This window comes from Tetrahymena thermophila (genome assembly GCF_000189635.1).
Source record: "Tetrahymena thermophila SB210 genomic scaffold scf_8254479, whole genome shotgun sequence".
NCBI classification, from domain to species: Eukaryota; Ciliophora; class Oligohymenophorea; order Hymenostomatida; family Tetrahymenidae; genus Tetrahymena; species Tetrahymena thermophila.
Genome location: NW_002476254.1, coordinates 189,243 through 209,782, shown reverse-complemented (window position 1 = coordinate 209,782; position 20,540 = coordinate 189,243). Strand labels below are relative to the sequence as shown.

At 22.5% G+C, this 20,540-nt stretch overlaps 7 protein-coding genes across 7 annotated transcripts; 5 read left to right on the top strand and 2 right to left on the bottom strand. All coding sequences in view use genetic code 6, as the record gives it.

Annotated features, from left to right (window-relative positions):
- Positions 1–39: 39 nt before the first annotated feature.
- On the bottom strand, positions 40–1,415 carry TTHERM_00624109 (transmembrane protein, putative; the record flags this gene model as incomplete). The annotated part of the gene is made up of 5 exons (XM_001471391.2): positions 40–450; positions 506–605; positions 676–829; positions 893–955; positions 1,058–1,415. 5 exons carry the CDS (start codon positions 1,413–1,415, stop codon positions 40–42), a joined length of 1,086 nt encoding a protein of 361 aa, XP_001471441.2.
- A 1,422-nt stretch (positions 1,416–2,837) lies between these two features.
- TTHERM_000623111 (transmembrane protein, putative) lies at positions 2,838–3,218 on the bottom strand (the record flags this gene model as incomplete). Its single annotated transcript, XM_012799314.1, has 1 exon — positions 2,838–3,218. One exon carries the CDS (start codon positions 3,216–3,218, stop codon positions 2,838–2,840), a length of 381 nt encoding a protein of 126 aa, XP_012654768.1.
- A 1,133-nt stretch (positions 3,219–4,351) lies between these two features.
- TTHERM_000623100 (hypothetical protein) lies at positions 4,352–5,382 on the top strand (the record flags this gene model as incomplete). Its single annotated transcript, XM_012799313.1, has 2 exons — positions 4,352–5,018; positions 5,072–5,382. 2 exons carry the CDS (start codon positions 4,352–4,354, stop codon positions 5,380–5,382), a joined length of 978 nt encoding a protein of 325 aa, XP_012654767.1.
- Positions 5,383–6,308: 926 nt separating this feature from the next.
- On the top strand, positions 6,309–8,899 carry TTHERM_00623090 (CAMP-dependent kinase, regulatory protein; the record flags this gene model as incomplete). Its single annotated transcript, XM_001022534.3, has 7 exons — positions 6,309–6,407; positions 6,791–6,871; positions 7,222–7,589; positions 8,019–8,415; positions 8,468–8,528; positions 8,587–8,690; positions 8,765–8,899. The coding sequence occupies 7 exons, from the start codon at positions 6,309–6,311 to the stop codon at positions 8,897–8,899; spliced, it is 1,245 nt and encodes a 414-aa protein (XP_001022534.2).
- Positions 8,900–9,264: 365 nt separating this feature from the next.
- On the top strand, positions 9,265–11,127 carry TTHERM_00623080 (hypothetical protein; the record flags this gene model as incomplete). Its single annotated transcript, XM_001022533.2, has 3 exons — positions 9,265–9,498; positions 9,580–9,945; positions 10,342–11,127. 3 exons carry the CDS (start codon positions 9,265–9,267, stop codon positions 11,125–11,127), a joined length of 1,386 nt encoding a protein of 461 aa, XP_001022533.2.
- A 1,602-nt stretch (positions 11,128–12,729) lies between these two features.
- On the top strand, positions 12,730–17,342 carry TTHERM_00623060 (serine/threonine-protein phosphatase; the record flags this gene model as incomplete). Its single annotated transcript, XM_001022531.2, has 6 exons — positions 12,730–12,910; positions 13,326–13,415; positions 14,906–15,692; positions 15,751–16,283; positions 16,348–16,609; positions 16,670–17,342. 6 exons carry the CDS (start codon positions 12,730–12,732, stop codon positions 17,340–17,342), a joined length of 2,526 nt encoding a protein of 841 aa, XP_001022531.2.
- Positions 17,343–19,516: 2,174 nt separating this feature from the next.
- On the top strand, positions 19,517–19,923 carry TTHERM_00623050 (thioredoxin; the record flags this gene model as incomplete). Its single annotated transcript, XM_001022530.3, has 2 exons — positions 19,517–19,787; positions 19,862–19,923. 2 exons carry the CDS (start codon positions 19,517–19,519, stop codon positions 19,921–19,923), a joined length of 333 nt encoding a protein of 110 aa, XP_001022530.1.
- Positions 19,924–20,540: the final 617 nt, after the last annotated feature.

The following is a 20,540-nucleotide window of genomic DNA, read 5'->3' as shown; positions in this document are numbered from 1 at the left end:
CCATTTTAATCAATCACTTTATTCTATAAAAAATACTTTTCATAAGTCTAAACTGTTGGGAGTAATTGCATTTATAGATTTTGTTTTATGCATATCTTGACTTGATATTTTATTACTTTGAATCTAAGAAGTTTTTTTACTTTTATTAATTATTTAGCTTGTAGGTGTTTAAGGTATTTCAGAATCTTTTTTAGGCCTGTTTATTAATTTACTGCTATAATCACGCTCAGCCCATTCATCAGAATTAGCTCTTCTTGGTTTCATACCTAAAGCAGTAGTATACACTCCTTCTTCATAAAAATATTCTTTCTCAAAAGTTTATTTTTATTCTTTCTTTAATTTAAATACATAGATACAAGCTACTATAGGTAAATAATAAACAAGAATCTTAGTAACAAACACTATGCTGGCGTCAGCAACATCTCTACCATTATTATAATCATCGTCTCCCTAAAAATAAAATAATAAAAATTGTAACTCAGTAATAATTTTTTGAATAAATTACATGGCTAATATATCTACAATCACTTCTTCCATTATATAATATTAAGAAATTTTTTACATTCACAGTTATGCCTGATATAATATTGACAATAATAAGCATCCTTTTTGAATAAAAATTATTAAATAATCAAAAAATTAGCTTTGATTAGAAATTTAAAGTGAAAAAATTACCAAATCTTTTTTTTTTGAGCAACTTTATTATTGTACTAATAAATATTTTCTAAGAGAGGAGCTGGTAGATTTTAAGTATCAAAAGTTTCAGCTGTATTTTATTAGATTCCGATGCGGCTTATTTGCTCCTCCATTCTGTTAATAACATATTTGCCTTTATTTTAAAATATACATTTTGAATGATAAATTTTCATTTGTATCAATCAATATTAATTACCAACTCCTGCAAATACTAAGGAAAAAAGTAATTCTATGGCCCTTATGTACGTCCACATATTTTCTTATAAAAAAATAAAGCTTAATATTGAGATTTAACTTCATATGAAGAAAGTTAAAATGAGAAAATTTGTTAAAATTTTAGAAATAAATGAATTCAGCTTACATTTACAAACTCTACCTGATTTTTTTACATATTACTCAACAAAATTCAATATTAGTATGCCAAAATTATATAGAACTATCACAGCAAAAATACCCTTTATAAATACTTTTACATTTTCATTCTCTATCAACTTAAAAGCCTTAGATGCAAAATAGTAAATTATGATAGCTAGCTGCATGCTCATGAAGAAGTTTTAAAAAAAATATAAGTACTACTAACCAGTGCTGCAATTGTAAGAAATAAAAGCTAAAATTTTTATTATCATAAAAAATATTTTCATTTAAATGTTATTAATCAATTAGATTATGTAATTCGGAAGAATCATTAATTACCTAAGTTGCAAATAAATAAACACCATAAGATAATGTTCTTCTTTTTTAAAACATGCCCTTTATATTTATAGCTCTCATATAAGCATTTACTTAAATAGAACTGTATAATTATTGCAGCTAAAAGATAGAATATCAACCTTAATAATTAATAATATTCAATAATTTATTTCTGAAAAAAATGTAATCTAAAAGAAAAATATGCAATAAAAAAGCTTTAAAATTTTACGGAATGCATTGTGTAAGCAGGAATGTCTGATCAACACAAGTGCTTAATCCATAAGATTAGTCATAAATGCTTAAATCTGGCTAATCATTGTAATTGTTAGATGCAAAAATATCCATATCTATATTAGCTAGTCTTATATTTATTTTTTATCTTCCTTAATTTTTTATGGTAAATTGTATTTAATATAATCAAATAGTTAGTTTAATTTTTATAAAAAATACATAGATAGTATATTGATCTTAAGATTACACATTTTTTTATTAATGATCAAAAACATCAAAACTTAAAAGCTAAATGTACCCTTTTCTTTGAATAATAGTCAGGACAATTACCTAATAAGCAAGCATTATTGATTTACAATATAGTCAATAAAAAAAGATTCTTCTTTATAAAAGAACAATTAATTATTTTTCTTTTACACTTTAAAAAATTCAATATAAGAATAATGAATTTTTAAAAATTACCCTTCTTTTTTAGCTGGCTATTTTTTTTTTGATTGGAAAATTATTCACTAACCAAATTCCAACGACTTTTATGTAAGCTTTTTATATTTTTTAATTGAAGAATAAAATTCTAATTTAAAATATAGTTAAACATAATAAAAATACATAATTTAACACTGTAAAAAAAAATTTTAATTATTGAAATGATGAATTTTACCTCTAAAAATAGAGTGAATCCAATTCACACATTTTATTTAAGTAAATAAATAAACATAGTGGCTTAACTTTTCTTCTTTCTAAAATTATGATTCTAAGGTGGAGTTTATTGTAGAGATTTATTAAATTTTATTTTGATTTTACAATGTATAAATCTTAGTTAAAAAAGCTAAAAAATTATAAAATCTATTTTAATATAAACATTTAATATTTAAAAAATTTTTAATTTAAAATCTAAAAATTGTTTTTTCTAGTATAAATAAAATAGTTATTTTTTTTGTTTTTTAAATAAATTTGTTAATTATATTACCTTGATAGTATTCCATTAATGTTTATTTCAACTATTTAAATAAAAATTAAAAAATTGAAAAATATTTTAGCTAGATTTTTATTATCCTAATTACTTTAACTTTTAAAGTTAATTTTTAATAATATAAACAGCTCGCTTTGTGTAATGAAATTTTTTGGTAAAGACAAGATAATTTTTAATATATTAGCAGTAACTTGGCGCTTTTGATTTGGAAAGATTTTATCTATTTTTTTAATTTTAATTATTTTTGATATCAATTTTTTAAATTTTCAAATGTTTTAAATATTAAATACTAAGATAATTAAAATTCATTAGATTTTAAATATAGTAAGAAGATAAAAAAGTCAATAAAAATGAGTTTGATTAGTGGAAATGGATTATAGAATTAAAGTGAAATTTTAAAAAGGAACTTGCAGAAAATAAATTATTAGTAGAATGTTTCATTTTAGGTATTTTAAGATAAAAATCCCATAATTTTTTTGTAAATTTTGCATTATGCAATAATTAATTATAATGTAGAATTCTACAAGAATCTTATAGATAAAGGATATGAGCTTTTTTCCAAAAGTGATTAAAATTTTATGCAAAGTGTATACAAATTTTTATAAAAGGAGTATGAGTACAAACCTCCCATATCATTAGAATAGTTTTTTACAAATATTTATTTAGAAAAAAAGCTAATAATATGCAACGATATATTAGAAATAGTGATTAAGAATACAATTGAAAAGTAAAAGAAGCAGAAACAAGATAAAAACACATCTTAAAAGAATTTAAAAATAAATTAAGAAAATGAAGAAGAGAGAATTTAAGTTAAGGTAGTGAAAGAAAATATACCTATTTAGTAAAATATATAGAAGAATTACTAGTCATATCAAAATGATGAAGATAATTATGAAGAAATGCCTAGATAATTTAACTAATAACTAATGCAATCAAAAGATGGATAAGAAAATCTTTAAAATAAATACTTAAATTAGAAATAAGATTAAAACCAAGCTTTTAATTAGAAATAGATAAACTAAAAGTTAAATAATGTTAATGGCTAAAATCTTTAAAATAAACTAGAATTAATAAAGCATGATATTTAAGAGATACCTTAGCAAAGTATTTAAATAGAAAAGTAAAAGCAAGAAATGTGTTCTTAATTTAGCTAAATAACTAATAAAATGTAGAATTTACAATTTTCAAATTAAGAATCTGAAGAATTTTCTAATAAAAACCACTAAAATACTGAAGAATAATATAATCAACTAAAAGGAAATAAAGCAGATCGCCCTGTAAGTGCTAGGGAATTAAATGAAGTAATGAAATTGATTATGAGTTTAAGCTAAACTATGTAAGAAACTATCCATAAGCTAGACTAATATTAAACAGCTTCAAATATAAAATTTTAAAATATCAGTGCCCAACTTATGCTGTTGGAAGGAGAAATAAAGCTAGTTAGAGCTATTCAAGAAAATAAATGATAATCAAACTATTATAAAAAATTACATTTAAATTTATTCAAAATATCTCTTTTAATCATTATTGTACTAAATAATTAAAATTTTTGTTTTCATCAAAATTCTATGATTTCATTTAAATTATTATTATATCTCTGTATTTAATTTACATAAATATCAATAAATTATTGCTATTATTGAAATATAAGTGTTGAAAAATCAAAAAAAATTTTTTTGGCATAATTTTTAGTGAAAATTAATATTAATTTAAAATAAGCAGTAGAAATATTAGAAAAATAGCATCAGTTTAAGTCTGCTTGAAATGCATTTATTATTTAAGTAATTGTTAATTATATTATTTATGTTGCTATTTTTAAAGTAAACTAGCAGCTCATAAAATATAATTACTTAATAGTATATAAGCTATCATGTGATTTAAGATTGTGCCAAGAAAATAATGGCAGAATTTATTATGCGAGAGAACATATGCCAAGAATAAAATTAAAAGAATAAATAGAAAATACTATAGAATATAATAACTAGTTAGCTAAAGATGAATAATTAGAAGATAGAATTAAATAATATTAGTGAAATTCTTCAATTAGTTGAATAAATAAAGCCAATCTAAGATTTAACAAAAGATTAAATGATTTTAGGCAATAATCTGAATGAAATTAGTTTTTTAAATCAAATCAGACAAATTGAGGAATTTCATTAAGTAAATAAAGGATAATTTAAATAAAAAAGTTAAGGGAATTTATAATAAATGATAGAAGAGTCTCTTAATAACAAAACTGATTAAATTTAAAATGAAGAGAGTTATTTTAATGAGCAGTAGGAATAAATGAAACTATATCAAAAACATTTTTAATTTAGACTCAATTCTTTAGAGGAATTGGAAGCTTATTAAGAAGAAAAAGAAAATTAAAATATAATAGAAAATGTGTAAAAGGAATTCGAATAAAAAGAACACTTCTCTTTAGAATCAGGTAAACATAATACTCCTCTTTTTTATTATAACAATATTTATTATAAAATCTAGATTAATATAACCAAAATCAAATTAGCTTAAAGCAAGAAAAAGATCCAAATTTTTGGAAACAGTAATTAGAATGGTTACAAGAATCATTTTAAAATGAAAAAAAAAATTATGAATAGGTTATTAGTAAATTATAAAAAGATAAAGAATAATTATAAGATGTCTTAAATAATATAAAAAATAAAAATGAAAAATTTTAAGAAAATTAAGATTTATAAAATCTTATAAACGTTCTAGAGACTATAAATTTAGATTTAGAGCCTCTGAAGCTAATTTAGAGCAACTCTGGATAATAATAGTAAAAAGATCTTTGACATTTTAATATTTTTAAATAAATTCTAATTACTTCCTAATTAATTATTTTTAATAAGATCATTTAAATAAATGAAAGAACCTTTAATTTCAAATTACTAAAGCTCTCATTATAATTATTTGTATTTATAACATAAATTATCTTTCTATTCTATATCTATCTTTCAATATATTTATTTATTTTACTTTTAATTTATAAATAATAAATACAACTATCAAAATTTAAATATTTACTTATATATATACTCATATATAAAATTGTTTGAAAAATAATTTAACCAGTTAAATCATATTAATTATACTAATAAAAATAAAATAATAAATTGCTATGCTTTAAATTAAATAATCTAAAGAAAAATACCAACAAAATACCTTGAAAAGCATATTAAGACTAAATTACTATCAAAACTTTTATCAATCAATTATTTATATCATAAGAAATATACATAAAAAATTGAGTTTTTAATAAAAATATACTCTCACAACCATTTTAAATAAGTATTCTAAAAAAATGAATTTATTTAGAATAAGAAAAAAAAATATTCAACTTTTTTTTTTGATAATAAATACATTTTAGAATTTGGCTCAATTTGATTATAAAACATATGAGCTTTTACTTATCCTAAATACAATAAAGAGGTAATTATATCAATGATAAATAAAGCTCAGTTTTTCTTTAAAAAAATTTTAATAAATAAATAATAACAATACTTTGATGATTAAGTAATTATATTTGTTTGGATGCTTAAATAAAAATAAATTTTTTACTATCTAATAAATAAGAAAAATAACTAAAAACGAAAACAGTAAAAGTTATTAAAATTTTGCAAAACAATAAATAATCTTAAAGAAAAGAAAATTATTATAAACAAATAAAAAATTCAATACTTTATTTAAAAAGGTACATTAATTATTTATCGAAGTAGAAATGAGCAAAGAAAACTAAATGCGTGATTACTTAGCTCGTATCAACCCTGTCATCGAGCGCTTAATTATCGATTTGCTAGTTGATATGCCAGAAAACTATGTATCCATCCATCAATAATTATTTTATATTTTATGGAACCCTAAGTATTGATAATAAAATTGGTTATTTCAAAGCAGAACATACTTTTCATCTATCATAAGTCTTAAGTTACAAATTTAAGAATTTCAGTTTTTAATGCAGTAATACGTTCAAGGGAACAGCTACATTTAAAAATATATCCAATTACCTATCAAAAAATATTTTGCATCGAAAGTGCATACAAAAGTATCAAGTTCAATATGAAAGTATTTATAAAAGGCAGAACGAAAGAACTATAATTAAATAATCATAAAAAAAAATATTTGTGTTAATAATTTTAAAAACACTTATGGGTGAATTTTTATAAAATAGCAAATCATAAAGTAAAAATTTTAATTTAATAGGTATAGTACTCAGTAAACTGGTTCTAAGAGAAAGGTTCAAGATTAGCATAAGGAGAAGATATTCCTTCTTCTTCCAACTTAGTAAGGATTTTTAAATAATGAAACGATGAGACAGACTATTTATTTAACAAATATTTTGTCAAAGCTTTTAGCATGCAAAAAGTGTTATGTTTTTTAATAACAATGATAAATCTTAAAAAGCCATTTATAAATATTCAAAGAATTAATAACTAGAATCAATACTGAAATTAGAAGCATCATTTTTCATTCATTCATAAATGTGCAATCAATATTGAAATAATTGAGAACGAATTTAAAATAATTTGAGTTTTTTTTGTTAAATAACTGGTTCAGTTGATTTTCTATCAGCCTATTTATTAATAAAACATCTTTTTTTAATAACTTAAAAAAATACAATAAATATTAATTAGAAAACAAACATCTAAGTAGGAGAATCTTAATAAGACTTTGATTTTTTGCCAGCTAAAATTCCTGATAATTATGAACATCCTAATCTTGACAGCGAAGAAGATGACGAGGATGAAGATCATGACTCAGTTGAACATCATATCATTTAATAGTAGTAAAAAAATAAAGGCAAAGGAATGCGCGCTTCAGTTAGTGCTGAAGCTTATGGATCATTCAATAAAAAGGGATCTTATGTTCCAAAAGTAGTTCACAAGGAGGAAGAATAAAAGAAAAGAATTGAACATCGTTTAATGTAAGCTTTTATGTTTTAAGCTCTTGACGAAAAAGAAAGAGAAATAGTAGTTAATGCAATGACAGAAGTTAAATTCAGGTATAAAATTCATTTATGAAATTTTAAATATAAAAAAAATAAAATTTATTTCGATTTCATTATTTTTTTAACAAAGAAAATAAATAATCATATAAAATTAAGATGCTTGCATGATTGTAACAATAACGCATAATTATTATTTAAATAATTCTTATTCTTTTTAAATAAGCTTTGAACATTAAAAAAAACTTTCTATCGAAATTAGGAGTTTAAATAAGAGTATTTTTTATTCAAAAAATAAATAGCTAAACTTTTTGATAATCAAAATAATTTGCAAATTATATTTACAAGCAAACTAAATAAATAAATAAACTTAGTTTATTTTTTTAAAAATAAAAAATTTATTTATTTGACTATAAAACTTCATAATTTAAACAAATATTTTTAATAATTTTCCCATCTATAAATTTTCTTTAAAATTATAACTAGCCCTGGAGATTGGATTATTAAATAGGGAGAAGATGGTGATAATTTATATGTTGTAGATTAAGGTGAGTTAGACTGTTATAAAAAATTCTCAAAAGATGCAGAAGATACCTACCTTAAGACCTATATGCCAGGTGAAGCTTTTGGTGAACTTGCATTATTATATAATGCTCCTAGAGCTGCTTCTATTAAAGCTAAGACTGATAGCATTCTATTTTCTTTAGATAGAGAATGCTTCAATAATATTGTTAAAGAGTCTGCCATAAAAAGAAGAGAAAGATTCGAATAAACTCTTCAAAAAGTAGAATTGCTTGACTCTATGGATCCTTATGAACGTGTTCATCTTGCAGATGGTATAAGGGATATTAAGCATAAAGCTGGTGAATATGTTATCAGAGAAGTATGAAACACAGTTTTTTAAAATATTAAAATAAATTTATGAATTAAAAAAGGGCGAGGAAGGAAAGTATTTCTATATGATTGAAGAAGGTCAATTAAAAGCCACCAAAACAGGTTTGCTTTACATTTTTTTTATTCGAAATTTAATGATATTTTAAAAATTTTTAAAAAGAAAATGGACACGAAGTTTAAGTTTATGAGTACAAAGAGGGTGATTATTTCGGTGAACTTGCTTTGGTTAAAAACATTCCTAGACAAGCAAACGTTATTGCTACCGTAATAAATTTATTTATCTTTTTATCTACTTATTTAGGGTTTTATTAAATAATTTATTAATATTTATGATAAAGACCGATGTAAAACTTATGTATCTTGATCACGATACATTTAAGCGTCTTTTAGGTCCTATTGAAGGTATCCTTAAGAGAAATGAAACTCGTTATGCTAAATACAATCCTGAAAATATAGTCAACCTTACACAATGAAGTGAAAATTAATGAGATGCTTTACTGCTTAGCGAAAGCATCTTTTTATTTTTTTCTCATAAAAATCAATTATTTTTAGATATAAAAAATGAAACCAATACTCTACCTATCTATCTATATATTTTTTTCTTAAAATAACCATCAGCTTGTGTTATTGTTTGTATTATTTTATTTCATTTACTAATAGTGTTTGAATTATTCATTGAAAATTGTTTGCTTAATTATTCTATCTAGAAATTTAATCTGTAAAATTAATTAAAATTCTACATTTACATAAAATATTGTGATAATTGATCAATTTATCTATTCAAATATTATTTTGATTTTATTTATTTCAAAGAAGTTTAAATAAATTTCAAATATAAATGGATTTATTAAGTATTTAAATTGGAGATGGATATTAACAAGTAGACACAGTCCTAAGAAAAATACTAAAAAATACTCTATCATTAATAGAAAAAAGAGAAAATTAAGAATACTTTCTGAAAACAAATAGTCTTCATACATTAACACTAGTTTAATATATTGCACAGTAATATATTTCGATTTGTGATTGCGAATACAATTATGCCTTAAATTGGAGTGAAGATATTGAACCTGTAGGTAATATAATAAATATAATTAATACCTTTTAATTATCACATATTTCAAATTGTATTTGACAAAATTATTATATAAAGATACCTAATAAAATCGATTCTATGCAAGCATTTAGAGTTCCTACAAAGTAGAAGTAAATAAAGGTTGATAATGATAAATAAATTAATGTACCTGCTTAAAAAATTAAATTATCAGTCGATATAAATACTATTTTGACAAAGGAATTGTAAGAAGAAAAAAAAAGATTACAAAGAGAGTACATTGAGAAATATTCTTAACTAAATTTTATTACAAAGGGTAGTAAGTCTCCATCTCGTGATCTGCAAAGCTAATCAAAATTTAGTTTAGAGTAATTCAAACCATGGGAATTATCATATGCTCATTTCAATTCAAGATAAAAACCATTCATGTAAATGATAAAATAGAATGAGAATAAAATTCAAGAGGTAAAATATTAAATTTATTACCATATCATTTTGCAAAATATTTTTGTAGCTAGCTATTGATTAATGAATAAATATTTAGATTCAGTTGCTTTTTAAATCTTTAGTGTTAATTGATATATTTTAAAATAGATAAAAAAACTCTAAATTATTGATTTGCCTAAATAATGTATGCATAAACTTTAAAATATAAACATATTTTAAAACCATTTAATTCAAAATCTTTTTTATATTTTTTGGTTTGGAAAATTTTAGAATTAATAATTCTAAATCCTAGCTAAATTTCTATCAAATATATTTTCAAAAACTAAAAATGAATTTCCAAAATGTTATGAGAATTAATTGTAATTGAAATTAGAAATAATTTTATATTAATTATCATTTAAAATATTATTTTAGGAGTAAAATTAATAAGATAGATCTAAATTTTTTATTCGGAAAATATTATCTAAAGAAGCTATCAAAAGAGCTACTGAAAAGGCAGAAAAAGAAGAAAAAGAGAGATAGATAATACCTTAAGAAAGTGAAAATTTATTTGGAAAGATATTTAAAAGTAACATAAAAGTTTTTAGAGCTGGAGATAGTAAAGATCTTCTAAATTTAACTGATATTTCTCAATATAGTGGTATGCTAGAATAGGAAGAATAAAATATGAAAGATGATATTTTAAATTAAAAATAAATAGAATTTACTGATTTTTTTGCAACTTAAGTTTAGCAAGAAGAACAGAATAAGGTTACCAAAGCTTATTTCAGTACAATTAAGGCTCTATCCCCTAATTCAGTTAAACCTTTGAATTTAAGACATAATTTTCCTAAGGCTCCAATTCCTCAACTTGTAGATGTACCTTTAGCTATTATTAAATAAAAATTTAAGAAAGACAATCTTTAGTTGCTTGAAGAAAAAATAGCAAAAGCATAAAATCCTAACAAACTAGAAGAGATAATGTTAAAAAAGATGAAAAATATTCGTGTTAGAAGCAATTCTCCTTAAAACATAGACAGAAATAATTAAAAGAGTCCTTAATATTATAATCGTCCTGCCTTAAAAGATAATGTAAAATATTTAATAAATCCTGATTTAAAATGTGAAGAAAATGAAGGTCTTAATCTTAAAATTCTTCCTAACCTAGATTTTAAATAAGTCACTAAACAAAATTATTAAGTTAGCAACAAATTAAAATGACATAAATAAAATAGAATGATTATAAATAATTCAAAATTTTAATCATTTGAATTTTATAGAATCTATGTTCTTTTTATTTGGTAAGAAATAGATTATTAAATTAATGAAATTCAAATAAAATCAAAACCAAAAATATGTTGGTACAATATTAACCATTTTACAAAAAAATTAACTTCTGATGTTAAATTTAGAAACAAATTAATTATTTATTTTCTATTTTAATATTAGTTTATATATTCTTATCAGAATTTATTTGATATAGAAAAATAAATCAAACATATTACTATTTAATCATTTGAATATTTATTATTATATTAAGTAATTTTTATAAATAAAAAATATTCTTATCCAAATATTTAATCATTTTAATCAACAGAAGCCACAAAATATTTGAATAAGTCAATAAAAATAGTTTTAAAAATTTTTTAGTATTTAAAAAGATACTATGAATCATAAAAATTAAATAGTTTATTCAAACTTTATTATTATCATTATCAAATTATGAAATTAAAATAAATTAAAATAGAAAAATGAAATCAGTCAAATTTATTTTAAAATAGATTCAAAAAATTATTTTTGTACTTTTAATCTATTAATTCTGGTAAGAATTTAATATTTGAATTTGCTTGATAGATGATTCAAATAATGAGTATTGATTTGAATAATTTATCATATATTTCATTTATTTAATAGCCATAGTTCAAACAAAATATAATATGTTATACTCCTTGTACTTTAAAAAATGTTTCCTACGTTCTACTTGTTAATCGTAGATTACATTTATTTTTTGTAATTGAACATGTAAAATTAGAAATGTAATGCATTTTATTTGTAAATTCAAAATGTATAAAAAATACAAAAAATTTTAATTTTGAAATTAATTGCCAAATAAACAAATAATCAATAAATTCATGCATGAATAATATTTCGTAAAAAATTCTTTTATTTAGATATGAACTTTTTTATAAAAAACTAAAAATTATTTTAATGCTTTAAATGTATGTTCTTAGATTAACAAAATGAATTTAATCAAATCAAAAATTTAATAGATAAGTAGGAATGATATGCATTTAAATTAAATTGAATTTTTAACTAAAAAGACTTAAATTTGAAATTTATAATGAAGCCAAGAGATTTACTTATTATGAAAATTTAAAAGTTCAAAAAAAGTTGTAGGGAAAAGTGTGGGAAGATTGGTTTTTTAATTAAATTCAATCAAGTCAATTGAAATTTAAAAATAAAATCAAAAATTTAATAATAATTATTTAATTAAAAATAAAAAAATAAGAAACAAGCAGTAATTAATAATCTAATTAACTTTGACTACTAATATAATAATAATCAATATAAATAAGAACTTAATAAATTAGTAAAAGATAATCAAAATTGAAATCAATCGTCTTATTTTTCTCTTGATATTAATTGAAATAATAAAGATAAATTAGATAGAAAAAAAAAATTTGATTGAATTATATAGCCAAATAAAAAAATATAGAACATTTTAAGAAAACAAATAGAAGTACATAGAGACAAAAGAAAAAGGCTCATAAATATTAAATAAAGAAACAACTCTAACCTCAACAAATTTTAAGATTAGCAGATATGGAAAAATTAGAAGCATTAGGAACCATGCCTCAAGCTCGTTTTGGGCATACAATTACCTTCATAACAAAAGGAAAGGCTATTTTATTCGGAGGTGCTACAGGTGACACTGGAAGATTCTCAATAACTGGAGAAACATATTCTTTTGATGTGCAAACAAGAATTTGGAAAAAGATAGATAGTAATTATTATGCTCTTCTTTTTTTTTGTTTCCATGCATCTTAATTATGCTTAATATACAAACTTGAATATTTTATGAATTAACTCTCACTTCGCATAGGACTTTGAAATTTAAGCTAGCTATTGAAAAATATCAATCAATATTGCATGCAAAAGTGATGTGAAAGAATTTCATTTCAATTTTATATCCCTAAAAATTAAATTGAAAGAAAATACCATTTTAATTATTAGCTTTTGCTTGTAACAAATCTTAAGAGATGTATCATTAGAATCCTTATCTAAAAATCACTAAATTTTATAAGTTAATCTTAAAAAGTATTGTGTGATGAAAAGAGTTAAACTTAAAAAAAAATGAGATGCATGGAATTTTTAATATATAAAACGATCTATTAACTTTATGTAACTAATAATATAAGCAACTGGAGCTTAGCCTTCTCCCAGAGCAGCCCACGCAGCAGTAGCAGTAGAAATAAATTAGATTGTAGTCTATGGCGGTGCAACTGGAGGTAATAATAAATTCAAAATTTTTTAGAATGCTAAGAAGGAAACAATAAAAAACAATATTTTGTATTTTTGCAATAAAAATACCAATTCAAAAATAGCAACAAATAAATCAAAAAAAAACTAAATATATGAATTGAATCACAAGCAATTTAGAAACATACAAGGATAATATTTTAAAGAAAGAGAGATAAATAGATAAAGAGAGTAGATTTAAAAAGCCAAATACTTCTAATGTTTAAATCTAATAAACAAACAAATAAAAAACAATATGAAACGCATATTTTTTCTCAAGAGTTAAATACTTTTCTTTCTCATAAAAAAAATTAGTCTAAAATATACTTTCTTGCTTTTTAATTTATTCTATCAATACAAATAATCATCTAAGGTCTTCTCTTTCTTAGGTTTTGTTGTTTCTTCTTCTTTTCAATTTATTATTATTTGAAGACGCCCTTCACCGTTCAAATAAGCGAGTGAGAATTGTGGCTGTGTTTTGATTTTACTATTTTCTTAATTTTATTAGGCAGTAATGGATATTCTTTAACTTTTGAAACATTTCAAACACGCAATTCAACAACTCACATAAACATTCAATCAACTAATTAGCCACTTGTTAGTTAGTTAGTTAGCCCTCATCGTCTTCAACTATTAAAGCAATAAACTAAACCTCAGCTGAACTTAGAAATGATTAAATTATCAATGAAAAAAGCTAAAAGATAAAAATGAAAGAATAACATCAAACGAAAGATTGACTGTTAAACGAATACTTACTTAGTGAGATGAGGAAACGATCGATCAATTGGTCGACGAATAAGGGAATTAATGAATGAATGAGTCAATCAGTCAATAATACAATCAGCTCTCGAATGGAGATGAAGATGATGATTTCTAGAAAAAATTTTTTAAATATAAAATTAATAGGATATGTTGACACTTAAGGAAGGAGACAGTTCTTTCATTCTTTATTTACTTTAAAAACGATTAAAATTCTTATAAAAAATTTAATGAGATAGTTTATTAAATTATAAGCAATTATTTCGAGCATAAAAATGAATATTTAAATTAATTAATAAATCATTTTAAAAATTATCAAAATATTTAGGTTAAGAATAAGTTAATTAATTAATTAATTAACTATTATAAAATCAAGGGTAAATTTCTACTTAAATAAAACAAAAAATTAATTAGATTATAAAAATACAAATATAAAAGAAAATATTAAATTTAATTTATTTAACAAACATTCTTTCAATTTCAAAATATATTAATCATTTTTTCATATCATCATCTTCATCGTCATCCTGAAGCTAAAATAGTTTTATTATTATTTTTAATTTAATTTAATATAATAGTTTGTTGAATTGCATCCCAATATGAACTTAAAAATTTTTGAATTTTCAATCAATTATCTAATATATTTAACAATTTTTCCAAATTAGATAATCAATCATTCACTTATGTTTCATTTCGATTTATCTTCAACTTTTAATTATAGGTGGAAGTTTAGCTTCAGATGATTTATACTTGCTAGATTTACGTGGCTCTGATGATACTGGTTTATGGACAATAGTTCCAGTAGTTGGTCAAACGCCTGGAAGACGTTATGGCCACACTATTACATATACTAAACCATACCTAGTAGTATTTGGTGGTAACACTGGTTAAGAGCCTGTTAACGATTGTTGGTACTTGAATGTTGAGAAAAGCCCTTTTAATTGGTCTAAAATTGATGGCAGTAAGCAAGAAAATCCCAGAGTTCGTGTCTATCATAGTGCATCTCTCTGTTAATAAGGAAGTGCTAATGGTATGGTTGTTATTTTTGGTGGTCGTTCAAATGATCAATCAGCTTTAAGCGATACATGGGGCTTACGTCGCCACCGTGATGGCAGATGGGATTGGGTACGCGCTCCTTCTAAAGGTGATAAAGATTAACCTACAGGTCGTTATCAACACTCTTCAGCTTTCTTAGGAAAACTTCTTTTGATTATTGGTGGTCGTACTAATAATGTTGGAGAGCATTTAGGTATGGAAGTCTATGATACCGAAACTTCTGAATGGTTACGTTTTAACTCAATCTAACGTTTCCGCCACGGTTCTTGGATTGTTGATAATTCTGTATACGTTTATGGAGGTTTCGAACTTGAGTCTCCTAATATTCCCACTGACTAAATAACTCGTATCAACCTACTTAAAATTTTCTAATCGAACAGTGATCTCACTAACAAGGTGATATAGTACACAAACAACAGTAATAATAGCACTCTCCCTTCATAGCCTCATTCGTAAATATTAATTTACCAAAATTTATAAATACATATTTATACATTTTTTTTATAAAAGTCCTATTTCTCCTAGTTTGAATGACTCTAGCACAAATGCTAATTCAAATAATAGCTCTATTAGGTCTGGATTTAGTACTCCGAACACTTCCCCTTCTATCTAAGGTCCTGTTTCTCCAGTTCTCATGGCATAATAATAAATGCCTGGTGGATCATACACTATGGGAGGCATATAGAATCCTAATAAACCTAATAACCTTGCTCCTATGAAGCAAACTACTCTTGGAGGCGGATAGATTTAGAGCAAACCACTAACATTCCTTCCTGCATTACAGGCTGATGAAACCAACAAAATGTCAGATATGAAGAAAAAAGGAAAAGTCAATAATATGATCAACTACTCAAATAATGGAATTTACAAGAACCCTACTGATACAAGTGCTATCCATCACTAATTCATATAGCATTTATTATAGCCTAAGATGTTCATTAACCTTCCAGAAAATGTTATTTTTAGATTCACTTCTTAACAAATTATTGAATTATGTGATAAAGCTGAAGATATAATTCGTTAATAACCAATGGTTCTTAGAGGTAATTTATTAATATTTAACATGACTAATCAGTTCTCAATTTTTCACTAAATTAATAAAAACAGTTAGAGCACCTTTGAAAATTTTCGGTGATATCCACGGTTAATATAGTGATTTAATGAGATTCTTTGATTTATGGGGATCTCCTTGTGAAAATGGTTAGGATGGTGATATAGAAAGTTTTGATTACCTTTTCTTAGGTGATTTCGTAGATAGAGGTTCTCATTCCCTTGAAACTATTTGTCTTCTTTTGGCTCTTAAAGTAAAGTACCCCAACTAAATACATCTTATCCGTGGTAACCATGAAGACAAATGGATCAATAATGGGTAGAATTCTTTTTTAAATATTTTAAAATATATTATAACTTTATTTTTATATTTCAATAGATTTGGATTTAGTGATGAGTGTAATCATAGATTGGGTGAAGATCCAAGCGATGATGATTCAGTTTTTAATAGAGTAAATAGACTTTTTGAATGGCTACCTCTTGCAACAATTATTGAAGACAAAATTATTTGCTTGCATGGTGGTATTGGTAGCTCATTACACTATATTCATGAAATTGAAAATCTTCAACGTCCTCTTGAAGTTATTCATGAAGTTAACACCCCTGATTAATAATTAGTTGTAGATATTTTATGGTCAGATCCTACTGAATCTGATTAAGAGCTTGGTATTCATCCTAATAGTATCAGAGATCCTGTTGGTTCTGGTAATATCGTGAAATTTGGCCCTGATAGAGTAAACTAGTTCTTGTAAACAAACAATTTGAGTATGATTATCCGTGCTCATGAATGTGTAATGGATGGATTTGAACGTTTTGCAGGTGGTAAGTTGATCACTGTATTTAGTGCCACTGACTATTGTGGTAGACATAAAAATGCAGGTGCCGTTCTCATTTTAAGAAATAATTTTGAAATTATTCCCAAACTTATTTATCCTTCTGAAGCAGCTCAACAACATTACTGGATTGAAGATGATGAAGCTTTAAAGAAAAGACCACCTACTCCTCCTAGATGGGTTAACAATAATAATAACATCAGAAAATCTTATGACTGAGAAAACCACTTATGTATTGAATCTTCATTCAAATCCTTCAATTTTTCTTTAAACTTAACTTTTGATCCTTCAAAATATCTTTCATTAATAAATACTTTTAATTATCACAAAACAATTTAATATAAATCATTTATTGAAAATATCAGTTCTTTTCTGGTAAATATAATCCTCCTTTTTTATAAAGTAAATAAAATTACTAATTAAAATAAACAAAACAAGTAAATTATGTTGAATAGAAAGATCATATAAATATACCTTCATACATACATAAATAAATAATTACATGCTTAAATACCAACACAATTAACGATTTGAATATTCGAACTCAAAATATTACATGCAAGGCAGTTATGAAAAACTAAATTAATAAATATATTATTATAAACTTTTAATTAAATTAAGTTAACTATATTTTATCTGTTGTTTTGTTTTTTATTTTTAAGAAAGTAATTTATTTATCCATCACATTCTTTCATTCATTAATTTTAATATCTATATATCTACTGAAAAAGGAAATTCTTGTAAAAAACATAAAATAATATATATAAGCATAATGTTTTTTTGTTTGAAAATATCTCCTTCTATTTTTAAAAGTAAATGAATGAATCCCAAAATATTAAATTTTATATTTTTTTCATTCTAAGTTAAAAGCTTATTAAAAATTCATTAAAAAAATCAAAATTATTAAGAATATTTTATAATATGGAACTAAAGATTTTAACATTAAACAAACTTTATATAATAGAAATATATAGTTTAAATGAGAAGTAATTAAATTAATAAATTTATAAAATATATATTATTATTTTATTTCCTTTAAAAATAAATTAGCTTTGTATATTAACAAAATAATATTTAAAACTATTAATTCAAATAATAATGTGAAATCTAAATAAATATTTTTCGTATAAATTAAAAATTACTTTTATTTTTTGAAATATAATTCAATTCTCTTTAAATTCGAATTGTAGTTAATTAAAATATCTTTATTATGAATATCTTTTATTATCAAAAAAAATTTAAAAAGAAATTTAATAGAAAATTTTAGTCCTTTTGTAAATAAAATGCTCCTTTTTGATATAGTACACCATATTATCAATTAAAGAAAATAAAATTAGTAAAAAAAAGAAAGAATACTTACATGTCCATACAATTAAAAATTCCAATATTTGAAATAAAAATATTTTATACAAAAAATCTAAGAAAAGTTTAAAAAATAATATTTTTTTTAAACGTTTAATTATGTTATGTTTAGTATAGTTCAAGTAAAAATGATGATCTTATTTTAAATATATAATGTATATATAATCTTGTGATTAATTTTTTTTTTTAAGAAAAATTTATTAATTTAATGATAAGAAGATTTCCCAAAAATTTTTAGTTCTCATTAATAAACATTATTCATTTTTTTTTTTGTTATTTTAGAATAATAGGTTATCCTTAACAATTTTATTTTTAAATTTACTTATGAATGTAATCTTTTAGAATTATAAATAGAATAAGTAATAAATGTAAATAAATTGATTTACATAAATAATTAGCTAATTTAATAATATTTATTTTATTGTATGACGCTTGGTTATTTCTAGAATTACTCCAATTTTAATTGCATATTTTTTTTTGTTTTACTAAATGAATGCAATCATTTTGAAAAACCATATTTAATTTTTTACACAAAACCTTATCGAGACATCATCCATAATAAAAATAATTGCTTTTATAATTTTAGCAAAATATTTTAGGGCCTTTTTGTTTAGTAAAATGAGTTAGTATTAGAAAGAAAATGAAATTTTAGTTTGATTTTATTTCATTAATTGTATTGTCATTTTTTGTTAAGGAGTGACCTTAAATAATGTAATAAATAATTTATTTTTCAGAAATATTTCTTTGAGATTTCTAAAAAAAGTATGTGATTGTATCTATTACTAAATTGGAAGAATAGAGTGATACTGTAAATTTGATTTTATTTTTATTAAAAAGAGTCAGTGTTTATGTAAGAATGATTGTAGTATAAAAAAACAATAAACCTTAGCAAAGAAAGAAAATTTCTAGAATATTATACTCTTAAATAAAAATCAATAAAAACAATAGATGAAATAAAATAAATAATCTAAAAAATTAAAGTTAATTAAAGAAAAAAAACTATAGAATAAAATCAACTCATAAAGTTTAAAATGTCTCATCCCTACATAGAAATTACAAGCACCAAGCAATTCGAAGATATTCTCGAAAAGAACGAATATGTTTTAGTTGATTTCTTTGCTTCCTGGTGTGGCCCTTGCAAAATTTTAGCTGAATAATTCGAACCTATTAAGAAAGATCACAAGAACCTAACTATTGTTAAGGTTAACATTGACGAAGAAGATTTAGAATCTATTGTTGAATCTCACAATGTTTCTTCTCTTCCTCACGTTTTCTTATACCACAAGAAGACTGTTGTTAAATGTAATTTCATTTTCGACTTTAAAAGTCTATTAACTGATTTTAAAAAATAATTTTTAAATAATTTATAAAAATAGAATTCATTGGTAACCAAAAAGACCAATTATGGGAAATGGCTAAACTCAGTGATGCTAAGTGATTTAGATATTATTAATATAAATTTTAATAGTATACTTAATATATATTTGAAATGTATTGTAATCAAATTTAAAAATAACTTTCAAATCAACTCAAATTGCATTTTCACTTTTATTTTACGAAACGATTCAAATTATTTAGAATACTTTTTAGTATGTTGCCTAAGATTTGAAAAGAATATAAACATTAAGATTGTTGAAATATTTTATTTTAAGAATAATATTTTGTAAACTTAAATAGAATTTTAAATAATTCATTACAATATCTTAAATATTGTGAATTCTTTTCTTTTTTCTTGACAAGAATCATTTTTATTCAAAGATTAACTTTAAATAAACTTGAATTACTTGCTTAAAATTGTATAATTAATAGTAATTAATGCTAACTATTACTTTTAATATATATTTATATTATAAAGGAATTATTATTTTTATAGTTAAAAAATACTTTCAATTTTTTTGATACCTTTAAATATTTTAAGCTATAATTAGTATTATAATGAAATAAATAAACTATAATCAATAAAAAATTTCATGACAAACAAATATTTATTCTTGTAAATTTATTTATTTTGTAATTTAATTCTATGTAGAATTGCTTATTGAAACTAAAATAAAA